Source organism: Mixophyes fleayi, chromosome 7 (genome assembly GCF_038048845.1).
Source record: "Mixophyes fleayi isolate aMixFle1 chromosome 7, aMixFle1.hap1, whole genome shotgun sequence".
Taxonomy (NCBI): Eukaryota; Metazoa; Chordata; class Amphibia; order Anura; family Limnodynastidae; genus Mixophyes; species Mixophyes fleayi.
Genome location: NC_134408.1, coordinates 16,374,109 through 16,390,455, shown reverse-complemented (window position 1 = coordinate 16,390,455; position 16,347 = coordinate 16,374,109). Strand labels below are relative to the sequence as shown.

The following is a 16,347-nucleotide window of genomic DNA, read 5'->3' as shown; positions in this document are numbered from 1 at the left end:
TATCAAACATTCTACATGCAGCGAGGTTTCAGTGTGCAATTTACATTTTTCGGTCTGACCCGATATTTGAATAGAGCCTATCAAGTCACTAGGAAGTGGTGAATGTGCCAGTGTCGGACTGGCCCACTGGGATAAAATCATACTTGCCAACTCTCCCGGAATGTCCGGGAGACTCCAGAAATTCGGGTCAGTCTCACGGACTCCCGGGAGAGCTGGCAAATCTCCCGCATCCCGCAATTGCGGGGCTAAATTGACGCGATTCGTGGTGAATAGCGTAATTTTGGTCCCGCCCCCCGCAACAAAACGGCATATTTAATGTGGGGGCGGGGCCAAAATGAGGCGATTCACCGTGCCCCTCTCCTGGATACTACTTGCCAAAGGTAGGCAAGTATGGATAAAATCCTAGATGGGCCCCAATGCCTGAGGGCCCTGTCCCCTACCCTGCACAGATATAATGGAGGGTGAAGTGATTGGAGGGTGCACTAGTTAAGCGTGAGTCACTCAGTCTGTGGTTTGCATGTTGATCACATTCCCTTCATGGATCTCCATTGGCGGTGCGCTATTTTGCCCTTCTTCTGACACTGGAAACCAGTCTCATCGATGTCTAGTTTTTACTGGATTAATCGGGTGCATTTTCAAATTCTGCTTTTATTATTCTGTCCCCTTAGTGATGCAAATTTCCCACCCACAGGGCAAAGCTGTCCCGATCGGGATGAGGGGACAGAGTCCTCAATTCGGAACTCTCCCGCCTAAGTCGGGACAGTTGGGAGGTATGGTGGTGTCACTGGTTCCTAGTGAATTGATTGCCTGCATTCTCATTAAAATTGGTTCGGGCCTCAAAATGGCTTCACCTGCTCTGTGTAGCTGACAGGTGCATTGTGGGAACACTGGTTCTCATGAGAGGACATGTACAGATCATAGCAAGACTGTAAAACAACGAGACTGTCAGTTTAACATTCCTTCGATGTTGGTGTCATTTATAAGATTGGGGGAAGCTGCAGAAAACTAGAGATTGGGATAACAGGAGGGGAAAGTGAAATACTGCAATGCACAATGCTGACGTCCATATTTCCATGACTTGGTCCTTGTATCCATATAATAAACTATAAGCTGGAATCAGCATCACGAGCTCCACTGAGGAAGCTGCATAACTACAAAATGTATGGACTTGGTTTTTAGTGCACGTGGGCAGTGACAGTCTCTATTTAAAATGTATCCATCTCCTGTTTACCATGAAGGCAGCCATTTTGTAAGCTGAACCAATTTTCATAAGATGGCAGCCTATCAATCCACTGGCAAGCAGTGATATCATTGAGGCATGAGGCACTTTGGTCTCATTGGCTAAGCTCACAACACGGATGCCTCCACAATGTGCAAGTGACAGGTGCTTTTTAATAAGCTTCTGGACTCCATTTTGTTGTATTACTGTTTAAATGTTGTTACCGATGATCACTCCCACTTTGACAGTAGCTCCCCACATTCTCGGAGATACGACAGGACTGCTGAAGGGGGTCTGTAAAGTAGGAAATTAGGTTATTAGTGTCCATAGGTGCTGTAAGTATTGCTAGATAATCATTGCTGTTATCAGTAGGGCTGATTGTGTGATTACATAATATGCTGCCAGGCAGGGAAGTGGTACATTATAGGATTGATATATGTAGCACCCAGGTCACATGGATTCACCACAGGCTGGAGACATCATTGTTTTGCGTAGGAGGATAACGAGCAAGGAATAGAAAGGGTGGAATTGAATTATTAATTCCACATTTCCTAATTAAATTGTTTACTGCAGTCGGGGACGGCAGTAACATACATCACCTGCTTGTTGCATCAGAGGGTTAACCTCTGCTGTGCCAGAGCGGCAACACTCTCCACTGTGTCAGCAGCCAGTCCTGTAGATCGTAAGCTCTTGTGACCAGTCGCCTGCACATAGAGAAGGCAGGCATTGTCATGGCGCAATCAGTCCATGAGAACGCAGCTAGTGATAGGATAAACTGCATACTGACTACGTGTGGTCTGGACAACCTGCGACCCTTCAGGTGTTGTGAAACTACAAGCCCCAGCATGCTTTGCCACCTGCCTGCTGGCAGGGTGTGCTGGGACTTGTAGTTTCACAACACCTGGAGTGCCACAGGTTCAGACCTGGTGTAGGTGATGAGTCATTTTTAACTTCTGCATGCAATCGTGTTTTTGTATGTGTTTCTACAAAATATGTTGGAGAGATTACAAATGACCCAAAACATTTTTAGTTGCAATGTACAAGCGCTGCATAAATACAGATAATACATTCCCTCATGGGAAGCCCTGAGGATGGAGAGCTCTGTGCAATAAGTAAACAACTATGGGTGCTGGAAATCGTGCAGAGCGGGGCTGGAACACATGCATGATCCCTCGGCTTAAGCACACGCATAGTTTGGAAAGCAATACAAAAGGCCGGGTGAGTCACCACCAGCTAATGAGCTGGCAGCATGCCTGTCCATGCTCTCCCTTGGCACACCGCTCTGTCCTGGAGCTCAGTCAGGCCCAGGGGTGGGAACAGGAGAGGGCTGGGCGGGAATGGAAAGCTCTTTGACTGCTGTGTGAGTACTATGTTGTGCCTGGCTGACGTTAGGTCTCCCTCTCTCTCTCCTTACAGGGTCCCCACTAAGGAACTGTCCGAAATCATCGATCGCCTCCAGAAAAATGCCGACCAAGTGGAGCGCAATGTGGTGGACGTGGATTCTAAGCTGCAGAAGGTACCTGATGGGGAGGTTGGGGGGGGGATGACTGTATGGTAGCCACCAAATCCCTGTAACGAGGGACATTGGCGGACTGTGGCACAGATAGCGGTGCAAAAAGAAGTGTGGAAACCCCTAGCAACCAATCAGACCGTTGCTAGAGAACCTGGTTGCTATGGGATACATCACTTTTTTTTTTTTTTGTTGCACAGTCACCTGTACATCGGTGTTAATAAATATCCCCTTTGGGTCATAGGTTGTTGGGGACCAATCAGGTGGAAACTGTCTGCAATTCATCTTATTGCAAAACTGTGTAGAAAAGGTCAGCCAATCAGACGTTTGCTTTCATTTTCCAAGCTGTTTTGGAAAAATGACAGCTAGAATTTGATTGGTTGCTATGGGCAGATGGCAATAAAGCTGCCACAGAACCTGTATTGTTTTACTGCATATTTATGACCCAATGTTTGGGGACCAGTCAGCAGCCCTAAAGGACTCCTGGTAGCACATTATGACCCATACCTTGGTAAAATGTGGCAGTCCCTAAGCTATGTACTTGTGAAAGAGGAAAGTAGTGTTTTAGCAGAATTTACAGATTTTCTCCCTATAATATACAGACCCCTAAATGTTCTACCCCTCATATACACACACTAGAGTTAATTTCTATAGATGCCAAGTAACCCACCTATATGTTTTTGTATTGTGGGAGGGAACCCTCGTGCCCACGGGGAGAACATACAAATTCCACACAGATGGGGCCCCGGGTTCTATGAAACTCCTCAGGTAACATCTAGGGGGGAATTCCGTTGCTAGAGATGTGACCCGCGGACATTGCGCCGCGCAGATTTCTGTCAAATCTCCGCCGCAAAGTGTCTCACGAACATTCTGGAGACGCTTTGCGGCTAATTCACTTCTCCCCCCCCTAATATCCATATAATTTACAGTAGGGGGTACATTATCCTATATATACATATCCTCTATGTATGTACGTACGATTACATAGATAATGTCAATATTCAGATTGTTTGTTTGGATTAAGAATATGAGACTGGAAATATATCATTTAATTTATTTCTAGAACTGATATGTTGTAATAGCCAATTATGTATCTGACCTTTTGCAAATAAAGAGTTTATATTTTAGCGAGTCCTGTTTATATAGGCAGCTCTGGGTGTACATAAAATGGTTGAGTTTTGCCCTGCGGAGCTCCTGGGATGAATGCTCCTTACGCGTTTTCCTCACGAATGTGAATGTGAAGATATGATCAGGTTTTTAATCCCCTTCTTGCACCCAGGACGTGGAGAAGATTGTCTCCTCCCAGCCCGTGATGTACAAGGAAAACACCTCAAACACCATGTCAGATTCGGAGAGGCTGATCTCCGTCCTGGAGACTGACGCCGTCCTGGCTCGCCAACTCAATCACCCACAAGGGCCCATGATCCAAGAGGAGTGAGTGGTTACCTTACTATGTATAGTAAAAATGTTTCCACTGACGTTCTTTTATAGGGCAAGCAAAGCCACTATTTTAAATGAATGTGTATGAGAGGCTGTGTTTTACTGAGCTGAATAATATACACTAAATGGCATGTTTATACATAACTAACAAAGTCCACTCTGCTCCCTGTAATGCCATGTCAGAAGGGAGGGGCTTCTGTAACTGAGCAGGCAGAGGTTGAGTGACAGCTTTGCATACTTGCTGTGCAGAAATGCACTGTGAGGATTGGTGGTTTCATACATGGAGGCGGGGCAAGTGATGTCACAGTAACTGAGATGACTGCTGTCTTGCGCTTTTTAACCTGTATGAGATCAGGGTAACATTGAACCCTGTGTTGTAGCTCCATGGTTCATATCTAAAATGTAAATTACAATTGAGGGGTTTAGTTCCTTAAAGCAATCCAAGACACATTGTGAAAGGAGGCATGGTCACATCACAATGGAGGTGTGGCCATGTCCGGATGGGGTTTCTGAAGCACTAGGATGACCTTTACCCCCATATCTTCCCCTCAAAACACCCATTCATGGCCACAAACACTAGTGGCTCCCATTCATCCCTATACTATGCAGAGCAGCAGTGAAACGGTCATACTTTCCACCATTCTGACTTTCGGGGCATAGTTGGTTTAAAACTCTTTACAAACTGTATTCAGCAAAGGCAACATTCTAGAATACAACTACTGTTTAGATCATTGCAATATTTCATGCAAATGTATTCTTTCAGTTCGACAGGCACTTGCTAAATCAACTCCCTGTCAGATAAATGCAGTCTCAGGGGTAAATGTATCAAGCCGAGAGTTTTTCCGGCCGGTTTGAAAAACCAACAGATTCTAGCTATCATTTATTTAGAACATTCTGCAAAATGATAGCTAGAATCTGATTGGTTGCTATGGGCAACATCTCCACTTTTCAAACCCGCCAGAAAACTCTCAGCTTTATACATTTACCCCTCAGAGTTTTTCGTGAATCCTGATCTTATACTTTTTTCCGTGTTTTATTTATGGTGCTCAGCGATGAGCTTACTACAAATCGGCATGACAGAAATAGACTGCAATGTTACTTGATCTCCAGCAGGTGGTCATACAGAACTGGCGTTGGTCACATTTCTTTATAGTCAGACGGGGGGTTTCCCATTCAGGTCTCATAGTGCTAAGTGTGCGTCATCGGTACCAGATCACTGGATATTTAAATAATGCTGCCTGATTGGTGCTATCAAAGATTCCTAAAGACAAAGCATACTTATTGCTTGTTCATTGGTCAATATAGATAGGATAAATACACTGCAAATATATGGACATTCTAAGTCACCAATTAGCAAGGCCGCTGGCTGAGTGGTTTTTATGCAAGGCACGAAACACAGAGGTGACTATTATAGAAGAAGTGCATTATTTCCTATAATACATGAGTAGTAGTTTTATGACAGAGACATAACATTTTAGTGTCAATATTTCTTTCGGTATACTCGTTTTTTTTTCATTTATTATTGTAATGTATGGCTGAGGTAAATTTGACAGAGTAAGAGTGTAGTAAAACAGAGAAGCTGTAAGTATTATCCAAGCACGGTTTATCAATAAGTTTGACATGTATTATCTTTATCACTCTCTGGCATTGATGAGGTCATTTTTTATTTTTATTTGTTTTTATAATTCTTAATTTTTAATGGTCAAACATAAGAATACATACATTGGTGGAAGGGGACAATGAAAACAAAATAAATTGAGTATACAAACCAGCATATAACAAACAAACATAAAATAATATAACGGACACAACAGGAGTACAACAGAAGAGTGACAATGACCAGATTTAGTGTTTGTTTTAGGAGTGGAAGAAAAAGGTGCGGGATGTAAGGGAGAGAGGAATGGTTGAGGGAGGAGGGGGGTGGGGGGTTGCAGGACTAGTCCTTACCACACCCTAATAAAGCAATTGATAGAATGCCTGATTTTGACTGGTGCGGGTGAGGCCAAGCATCTTGGTGCATGCCATTTGTCCTGTTTAAAGAAATCAATGGGGAATTTAAGATCAGCTCAGAGCCTGTTGGTAAATTTGGCCATAGATGTTTCATGGTGGGAATCCTGGATTTAGATGAGGTCAATTTTGAACTGTCCACCGTGATGCCAGAGAGTGACCAAGATCTTTCACAGCTCTTTACAATTTTTACACCAGTTATGTATTATAAATGGCATAATTCACTTCTTACTATGAAATATAAGGATATTAGTAGTCATCTAGGAGTTCTGTGCACACACAGAAGCACAAGGTTGCGTATGACTTCTAATTTACTTATATTTCAAAGCAGGGTGTGTGTCCTGCAATGGACACTGTAGTGAAAGATATATTTTACAATATTTTATAAAGTCACAGTGCACTATACTGCTCCCCCGTGTGACCGTCCGTTCTCTGTGTCTCCAGCATCCGGCAGCTGAAAGAGCGTCTAGTAAATCAGAGGGCGAAGCACAATCAGATTTACAATCAGAAGATCGCCGTATTGGATGCTCCCAAAGTCAACTGGAACAAAGTCATGGATGATAAGATGGTATAAAATGTGCATGATAAAATTACACTGCAGAAGTGAATCTCAGGAGACATTACAAGTTGTACAATAGACCAGAGGAGTGAATCTAAATACAGATTAGGAGATGTACAGTAGGAGTGAATCTCAGGAGACATTACAAGTTGTACAATAGACCATAGGAGTGAATCTAAGTACAGATTAGAAGATGGACAGTAGGAGTGAATCTTAGGACACACATTACAAGTTGTACAATAGACCATAGGAGTGAATCTAAATACAGATTAGGAGATGTACAGTAGACAGGAGTGAATCGCAGGTGACATTACAAGATGCACATTCTACTATAACAATTAATATCAGTTCACATTACAAGATATACACTAAAGTATACTGTAGTTGTATCTGGTTGCACATTGTGAGACGTATCAGAACATTTATGTATAACATACATTATTTTAGGACTTGCTGAGCAACACAGGTTTTGCCACGGATTTACCCAACGTGGATAACCAGATCATGGAGCACAACATGTTTCACAATGAAGTGAAGGCTATTGGGGATCACGTGAACAAGGACAGTGACAAGGTAAGTGCCGTTCAGACGACATCCCTCAGACATGGCAACAAGAGTAGTGTCTGCCACGTGTACCACGTTCTCATGTTTATCTTTCTCTGCAGGAGTACGTAAGTGGACTGCAGGTGAAATACCAGAAACTACTGGTAAGTACCCCCAGCTTGTGCCCATAAAAATACAACCCCAAAGGGATTCATCCACATAACTAGCACCTATCCTCATGTTTCCAGCTTAGCCTCTGAGGGCCACTAGTTCTCCCTCTTCAGTGCTCCTTGCGCTAATCTTTCCTGGTCTTGAGCGAAACCTTTATACCTTTGACTCCCCACTGACTTTTTCCCGCTGTCTTTTGCAGAGTGCGTCCCAGAAACGTCAGCGAGATTTGAACACTCTGCAGGACTACATGCGCCGCTGCACCAACGAGCTCTACTGGCTGGACCAACAAGAAAAGGAACGTATGGAGTACGACTGGAGTGACCGCAACAATGACTACATCAGTCGTAGGAGGCAGTATGAGGTACACGGTTTATATAAACCACCTGTAACCTGTGATGTCACTGTGGGTAACACCTCTTTACCGCACTTACCTTTACTACAATTCTATTAGATTCGCGGTTAGAGGTGAATTTACTAAGACAGGAAAAGTGGAGATGTTGTCCATAGCAACCAATCAGATTCTAGCTGTCATTTTGTAGAATGTACTAGATAAATGATAGCTAGATTCTGATTGGTTGCCATGGGCACCACCTCCTCTAACAAGGCCCACAAAAGCAACCCACGCCACATTGGCCACATTTTATGATATTGTCCGTTCAGCTTTGAGATTGAGCAGGTGGATCACCTCCGTCGTTGTTTAGCCTCTTAGCATGGTCGGAAGATGATTGAGCACACAGCGGGAAGGGGATATTCATTTGACTGCAGAACCCCTTTAATTTTCTACTTTTCTTTCAGAACTTCATCCAAAGGAGTCTGGAAGCAAAGGAACATGAGGTGAATAAACTGCAGGAGGAGGGAGATAAGATGCTGGCTGACGGACACCCAGCAAAAAACCCTATAGAGGTAAGTAACTCCACCAACCTGTAGTTATAATCCGTAAGAGGCCATGTGGAGCCCAGTTGAGCATACTTCAGCAAGGTGGAACATAAAGTTTGGGCTATCCTCGGTTGATCGTTATTGCTCTTCTAAGACTATTATCTCGTAATAATTATTAGTTTAAACCATTGTGAAAACTCAGGAGACAGGCGGAGGACCGCTCTGCTCTGGAGAACTGGAAGGGTGAGGAGATTGAAACAGCTGGGGATGGGAGGAATAGGGTTCCTGCAGCCGTCCAATCACTGGCTCCGTTCTCTTCACACCTCTTAGAAACATCGACTTTGACGGCAGATAAGAACCACTTGGTCCATCTAGTCTACCCATTTGTTAACCTATGGTAACCTCAAACCCTATTCAGGGCTGTAATAAAGGAATGGAGTTCCCTGGGCTAATGGGGCCCCCGTGAGCCCCTTCCCTGTGAGCTGCACCCTCCCGTGAGCCGCCAGCCGCCCCCCACCCCAAGGGCTTACCTATTTCTGTTGTCCTTACTGAGGAGATCTCGTGGGAGTGAAATTCACAAGATCTCCTCAGTAAGCAGATTACTGAGCGCCGCGGAAAGATTACATTGACAGTGCTCAGCGGCATTGATCGTCCGGGGGCGCCCCCCCACCCCGCACCGATCATTAATGGCGCTGAGCACTGTCAAGGGCCCCTGGATGTCCGAGGCCCCTGGGCTGTAGCCCAGTTAGACCTCGGGTTAATCCGGCCCTGACCAAATTTGATCCTCAGTTCTTTGTAAGCATCTCCTTATGTCTGTCCTTGTCCCCGCTAGTTTCAGTCGCCTCCCATTCTCAACTTTTAAAAAATGGAGTAGACCAGTGACCATTATATAGAGAAGACCGTTTATATCACCCCCTCTCCACCTCTTCTTGTCTGTCCGTCCTTAGGCTCACATGGACGCTGTCCACGCTGACTGGAAAGAGTACCTCAACCTCCTGATCTGTGAGGAAAGTCATCTGAAGTACATGGAGGACTATCATCAGGTGAGAGAGTCCAAGGATCGTAAGAGAAATATACAACTATTACAGTCAGTGTTATCAATCGGTCATTACTCATTGCTGAATATATGGGGGGCTTATATGAAGACTGGTACACAGCTAACTGGGCGGAAAAAGATTCTGTAGCCAGTAGCAACCAATTAATTTCTTAATTATAGATTTAGCGCATCCATACTGAGAACATAGTTATTGACCATCAGTTTCTAAAGACCTCTCATAATCGCTAATCTTCACTGAAAATAAATCTCACTCCTTGTTTAGTGGTAGACACGTCTCAAAGCGCTGTGAAACTACAAGATTCAGCATGGCCCTCTAGTCTCACAAGAGCTGGAAAGTCACTTTTTCCTACTCTGTGGCTGCTTTGTGCAACCCATGGGTGGAGACTGCAAGTTTTGTCCCGGAACCTGTTATCTGTGTCCCCCAATGGCATACATTGTACTGAGTTCCACACTGTTAGCATGCTGACGCTGCTCGGTGGGATAGATGGCCACTGCTTGAGGGAGAGGCGTCTCCATCCCTGAGCTAGGTGATAAGAGAAGCATAGTTCGGGTGACTTCATGGATCTTTTTTCTCCTCCAGTTTTACCGAGATGCTAAAGACACTCAGGACCTGCTGAAGAAAGTGGACAGTGATCTAGAGCACAAGTACAACCCAGACTTCAAGGACAAATACCAGATTGAGGCTCAGTTGCGTGAGCTGGAGGTAAGAGAAGAACAAGTGCAGGATTGCCCATTTAATGAGACCAATGATCACATGACTAGCTGAAGGGCACCAATCAGGAGAAAGAGTTATTACTTTCTTTTTTAGTACTAGTAGTAGAAGTGGTATTATTTTCTTATTATGTGTACTGTTAAAAGGACACTGTGATCACTATCATCAAAATCAAGTTTATTTTACTTGTATACATACACAGAGGGCATAGTTATTTTCTATTAATGTGTTGGTGCAACTTTGCACAAACATCTTTTACTCTTTCTCCATTGGAAGCTGATAGCATTGTAGATATTCTCACTGAGACTCAATGGCTCGTCAATTCTCAATGTGCTACAAACAATAGGTGGCTGTATTACCATCACTAATTTAGTGTGGTCTATAGCTTAATGATAGAGACTATGATAATGAATATTGGTCATGATGTAAGACCTGGATGAAGAGTCTCAGTGATGTCACTGGTTCCTAGTGAATGGATAGGCTGAAGTATCAGTGATGTCACTGGCTCCTAGTGAATGGATAGGCTGAAGTATCAGTGATGTCACTGGCTCCTAGTGAATGGATAGGCTGAAGTATCAGTGATGTCACTGGCTCCTAGTGAATGGATAGGCTGAAGTATCAGTGATGTCACTGGCTCCTAGTGAATGGATAGGCTGAAGTATCAGTGATGTCACTGGCTCCTAGTGAATGGATAGGCTGAAGTATCAGTGATGTCACTGGCTCCTAGTGAATGAATAGGCTGCACTCTCAGTGATGTCACTGGTTCCTAGTGAATGTATAGGCTGCACTCTCAGTGATGTCACTGGTTCCTAGTGAATGGATAGGCTGCAGTCTCAGTGATGTCACTGGTTCCTAGTGACTGGATAGGCTGCATTCTCAGTGATGTCACTGGTTCCTAGTGATGTGATAGGCTGCAGTCTCAGTGAGGTCACTGGTTCCTAGTGAATGTATAGGCTGCATTCTCAGTGATGTCACTGGTTCCTAGTGACTGGATTGGCTGCAGTCTCAGTGATGTGACTGGTTCTCAGGGACTGGATAGGATGCATTCTCAGTGATGTCACTGGTTCCTAGTGACTGGATAGGCTGCATTCTCAGTGATGTGACTGGTTCTCAGGGACTGGATAGGCTGCAGTCTCAGTGATGTCACTGGTTCCTAGTGACTGGATAGGCTGCCCTCTGATCTATATAGGTTCAGCCCACAAAGTGGGCGGCTCCACTCTATGTAGGTGACCAGTGTACTTTATGTATCTTGAGACCCGCTGTTAGGTCATGTTACATTGTTATATGTTATGGCATTGCTGTGCATTAAACCCTTTCTATAGATAATAAAACACATATTACAGGCTGAGAAGTAATACTGCACCTCAATAATATTCCTGCCAAACCCTTACAGTGTCTTCCGTAAGTGTGGATGACACCTCCTGTAATTAACCTCTCCTCTCTGTCTCAGGACCAGGATAAGGCTCTGGATAAATACGACGAGGTGGTGAGTTCCCTGCAAAAGCGCAGTAACCAGGTGCTACCTCTGAAGTTCCGCCGCGAGACCCCACTCAAGCCCATCCCCGTGGAGGCTTTGTGCGACTTTACAGCCGATGAGGTAATGAACGTGTATTTGTACCCTAGTACAGCCATGTAAAACACAACAGCCACATAATGGCTTTACATATTGACCTGTGTTTTGTAGGATCACATTACCCGAGGGGCGCAGTACACGCTGAAGGCCAACAGGGGGGAGAAGTGGGAGGTGACGGACAGCAGCGGGAAGAAGCTGGTCGCTCCCGGTGTTTGCTTCACCATCCCCCCAACTGACCCTGAGGCTCTGGGTCTCTCAGAGAGGTAAATGGGTACAATGATCCAGGACATTTTATGTGGCTTCTTCCTTACTACTTTCACCGGTTCTGTATCTAACGTTTCCTGATGTCTTCCTCTCGTCAGTATCTCCAACCAATACCGATCCACCAAGCAGAAATCGGCGGGCTGTAAGAGATCTTTACTCCAGCGCCTGGATGACCTGAAGAGAGAGAACAAAGGTACGTCCAGGCCAAATCGGAATTTCTCTGTCTGACCTGATGATGTAAATGATTCTCTATCCCATCCTCACAGTGACTTCTATCCACAATTAATAAAGATAAACAAACCCTTTTATCAAATATATTCGACCAAGCTTGACCGATTTTAATCGGATTAAGATCATACCTGGAGATACTGGGCCAGTTTGGTCCCTTCCGATGGACTCAAACCTCAGATGGGACAACTTGAGGCCTTTAAATATGGGCATTGAGCCCTCTTGGAGAGACAGTAATGTGGAAGGAGATCATCATAATCATCATCATCATCATCATCATCATCAACATTTATTTTTATAGTGCCAGCAAATTCCGTAGCGCTTTACAATTGGGAACAAACATTAATAAGACAATACTGGGTAATACATACAGACAGAGAGGTAAGAGAACCCTGCTCGCAAGCTTACAATTTATGGGTCAATGGGGGTTTGAAACACAAGGGCACGTGCTACATCATATTGCACACTGGACCAGCTAGAATGCAAAGGTAAAAGTACTGAGTGGGATGTGTGTGTAACAATGTTGGTCAGAGGGTTTGTTGTCTTGTGTTAGCTGTGTAGAGGGTGGTAATAGGGTAAACTAGGGAGATTAAGATGATGGTTGAGGAATATCATAACCTTGTCTGAAGAGGTGGGTTTTCAGAGAACGCTTGAAAGTTTGAAGACTAGAGGAAAGTCTTATTGTGCGAGGGAGGGAATGCCACAAAGTGGGTGCAGTCCGGAAAAAATCCTGTAACCGAGAATGGGAGGATGTGATGAGAGTGGAGGAGAGACGTAGATCTTGTGCAGAACGGAGGTTTCGAGTTGGGAGATATTTTGAGACAAGTGAGGAGATGTATGTCGGTACAATTTTGTTAACGGCCTTGTATGTTAGTAGAAAACTTTTATATTGGATTTGTTGAAATACAGGCAGCCAATGTAGAGACTGACAGAGTGGCTCAGCAGAGGAAGAACGGTTTGCAAGGAAAATCAATCTAGCCGCTGCATGCATAATAGATTGTGGGGGTTCAAGTCTGACTTTGGGAAGACCGGTAAGGAGGGAATTGTAATAGTCGATGCGGGAGATGATAAGTGCATAAATTAAGGTTTTTGCAGTGTTTTGTGTGAGATATGTGCGTATTCTGGATATGTTCTTATGTAACATGATTTAGATATAGAGTTCATGTGGGGAATAAATGATAGTTGCGAGGAATAAATGATAGTTGTGAGTCATGGATTACACCTAGGCAGCGAGCTTGCGGGGTGGGATTTCTGGTAGTTAGTATGATGGTAAATGATAGTACACCACTTATTGCACTTTGTTCTGATGCTTCTGAGAAGCTACAGATCATCTCACCAGTTATTATATAACATGGATCTGCTGTTACGACAAGATCTAGAACAGAATGCTGTGTTGTAGCAGTCACTTCTTCCATCATAAAGTTATTGACAGGCCAGAGGTCCTCTATTTCCTCTGGGATAACCTTCTTGCTAACAGCTAGCAACCCATCATTGTGCACAATGCGCTAACTACGGGACCTGAGGAAACCCACGCAAACCCGAGATGAACATACAAACTCCTTACATAGGACCTAGTTCGGAATGCACGGTGCATTTTTGGCGTCGCACAGCTTGATAATTTAGAACCTATTTGGCCCAGTGTGGCAGCTGTCTGGTTTTGACCTTAGCAAAAGTCGACACCCCTATTGGCTAATAAGCTTATTATACGTATTCTGCACTGAAGCTGATGGTTTGGTCTGTGTACAGGGTTGACAGCTGTTCTGTAATACAACCCATACTGTATCCCAGGCATCCGTTGCCAACAATGTCAACTGAAGAATGAATATATAGAAAACATTTGCTATGTGAGATGACTGTTGGCGTGCAAGCGTCTTTATTTCTATTTTTATATTAAAAGGGCCAAAAACACTAAAATACAGGACTAAAGCATCAGGTAATATCCCCAATTGATTATGTAAGGGCCCTCACAACTTGATTGCATAACTCCCAACAGTTAAAAGCGATACAGTTGGACAAAATAAGTCAAACTACTGATCAGCCCAATCCCCACCCCTAACAGCCATAACTCCTCGCTCATCCATAGACCACACCCAAATTTTCTGAAAACCACAGTATCCTAATAAGCCTCACCCCTTTAGGAGTCCATTAATTGCAACAGTCCCTCCTAAATCAGGAGGTATGTACACTAGTCACCCAGTGGAGGCAGCCATTTTGAACTGGATCAATACAGCCACTGAATTCCATAGGATGAAAGGTGGCTCAGTGATGTCACTGGTTCCTAGAGATTTGATAGGCTACTTCCTCATGAATACTATCTCAGCCCAGAAAATGGCTGCCTCCATCAGGGAATGAGGCAGGTGTTTGATTCTTAAAGTATGTGAACTATTATTGGAAGTGTCCTTCAATAGCTTTATTGGCAAGGTACCCAGTGTCCCTAATAACCCCGAATTGCTCCCCTATAATTATCCCTTGTATCAGATGAGCTCTGTTAAAAAACAAAAAACAAAACAAACATATTAAACCTTTCCATAGCTCTGTAAAGCAAGTAGAGTTACACCATGGATTAAATCTGAACTTTGTAGCCAGCCTGAAATACAATCCTAGCTTGAGTGTTGGAATGTGTGGGGCTGTGGTATTACTATTGCCGTTTTATTCCTAATATTGAGAGCCTTTAACTCTTTTGTCCATTTCCTATATGATAAACGACAGTTCTATAGTCCACGGATTATCGATCAGACATTTATCTGAGCCTGACTCCTCTTAATTTTGTTTATCATTTGAACTGTTTTTGTTGCTCCCAACTAATGAAACTTAAAACTGGTTGTAGACATTTATTGGACGGCTGTGATGTTTAATCTTTGTGCTGACTGGCAGTGACTGCCGTCACTAATCTGAGGATCAAAGTTACAGCCGGTAAATATAAAAGATGATCATCAGCGTTATGTTGCCGATCATGGAATAGCCTAAAGTTACCCCAGGAATATATTACCGGAATACTGTACTGGAAATATCAGCAGGAGAGGATTGTTGAATGAATTGGACAGTAAGTTTTGTATCAGATTAAGAGTTGGAGATGGGCTTATACGAGGTAGTCCTCTGTTTTTAAACTGCCCTACTGCATAGGAGGCTCCTACATGCAGACAGAACCGACAGATCAATAAATCTCAACACCATTATTCCAGGGGGTATGAGTGAGAGGACCAATCACAAGTAGAAAAGTTTGTGATTGGTCCTCTTGCTCACACACACCCCCTCTGCCACGCCCTAGATTTCGTCCGGAGCTGCGAGAGGAATGGAGGAGCCCTTGGGAGAAATGAATGCATGGAGCGCCCCCCCTGGGCTCTGGCTAGGAAGAGGGGGCTTGTTTGGAAATTATTTTCCTGTCTACTGCAGCTTTAAGATATCTCTGCACACTAAAATAAGTCATATTTACCCACCAGTGTTAAAGCAAGAGGCTCCTTCAATGTTGAGAGCTTCCTGCTTAAACACCCTTCAGATTATTAATTTATTGGCTTGTCTGTGCGCTAATGCAACTTTTACTAAATACGTTCTCCATGCAGATAACATGGCACCCCAAATAACAAGGGTGAATTAGCATGGAGCCCCCACAAGCTATTAACGACTCTATCATCCGCAGCTACCACCAATGCCCAGGATACCCAGGGACGTCAGTATCTCGCTGGTCTGGACAAAGTCAACTCTGACCTAGACAGGCAGGAGAAGGCCATCAGCGCCCAACTTCGTCCACCATTGGAGCAGAGCCGTGCCATGCAGGACAGCTCAGAAAGGCTAAAAGACCTGAAGGTGAGCCCCTCAAAAAAACTGAATATTGCCTGCAAAACGGTGGCCTCCACCGTGTGTCGGTGACGGGTCCACTTTGGCCATAGTAGGAATTAATCAGCTGGCGCTATCCAGCTCTGTAGAATGCAAATGTTAGAGTCACACCTGGTATTCTCCTCCTTCCAGAATATTGCCAATAACGTGCGGCGTATAGAGCCCGAGAAGAGTCAACAAGTGAAAGAGTGTGAAGTCTATCTGTCCAAATCCCCAGAGGTCTCCAGTGCCCCCATCCTACGAAGCAAAGTCGGTGAAACCAACAAGAAATATGAGAAAGTCAACGACCTTCTGGGCTATGCTCAGGATAAGTAAGTGTCAACGAGGCGATTCTTTTAATTTAAAAGGAAAGCT

At 44.2% G+C, this 16,347-nt stretch overlaps 1 protein-coding gene across 1 annotated transcript in view; it reads left to right on the top strand.

Annotated features, from left to right (window-relative positions):
* PPL (periplakin) overlaps positions 1–16,347 on the top strand; it is a 51,784-nt gene that overhangs the window by 27,751 nt on the left and 7,686 nt on the right. The window contains exons 2-15 of the mRNA XM_075179143.1: positions 2,636–2,735; positions 4,009–4,163; positions 6,621–6,744; positions 7,183–7,308; positions 7,401–7,442; positions 7,649–7,810; positions 8,245–8,352; positions 9,273–9,368; positions 9,963–10,085; positions 11,545–11,691; positions 11,779–11,930; positions 12,030–12,124; positions 15,797–15,963; positions 16,126–16,304. Of these exons, the coding sequence (XP_075035244.1) occupies positions 2,636–2,735; positions 4,009–4,163; positions 6,621–6,744; positions 7,183–7,308; positions 7,401–7,442; positions 7,649–7,810; positions 8,245–8,352; positions 9,273–9,368; positions 9,963–10,085; positions 11,545–11,691; positions 11,779–11,930; positions 12,030–12,124; positions 15,797–15,963; positions 16,126–16,304 (1,776 nt within the window). The remainder of the gene's footprint in view (positions 1–2,635; positions 2,736–4,008; positions 4,164–6,620; positions 6,745–7,182; positions 7,309–7,400; positions 7,443–7,648; positions 7,811–8,244; positions 8,353–9,272; positions 9,369–9,962; positions 10,086–11,544; positions 11,692–11,778; positions 11,931–12,029; positions 12,125–15,796; positions 15,964–16,125; positions 16,305–16,347) is intronic.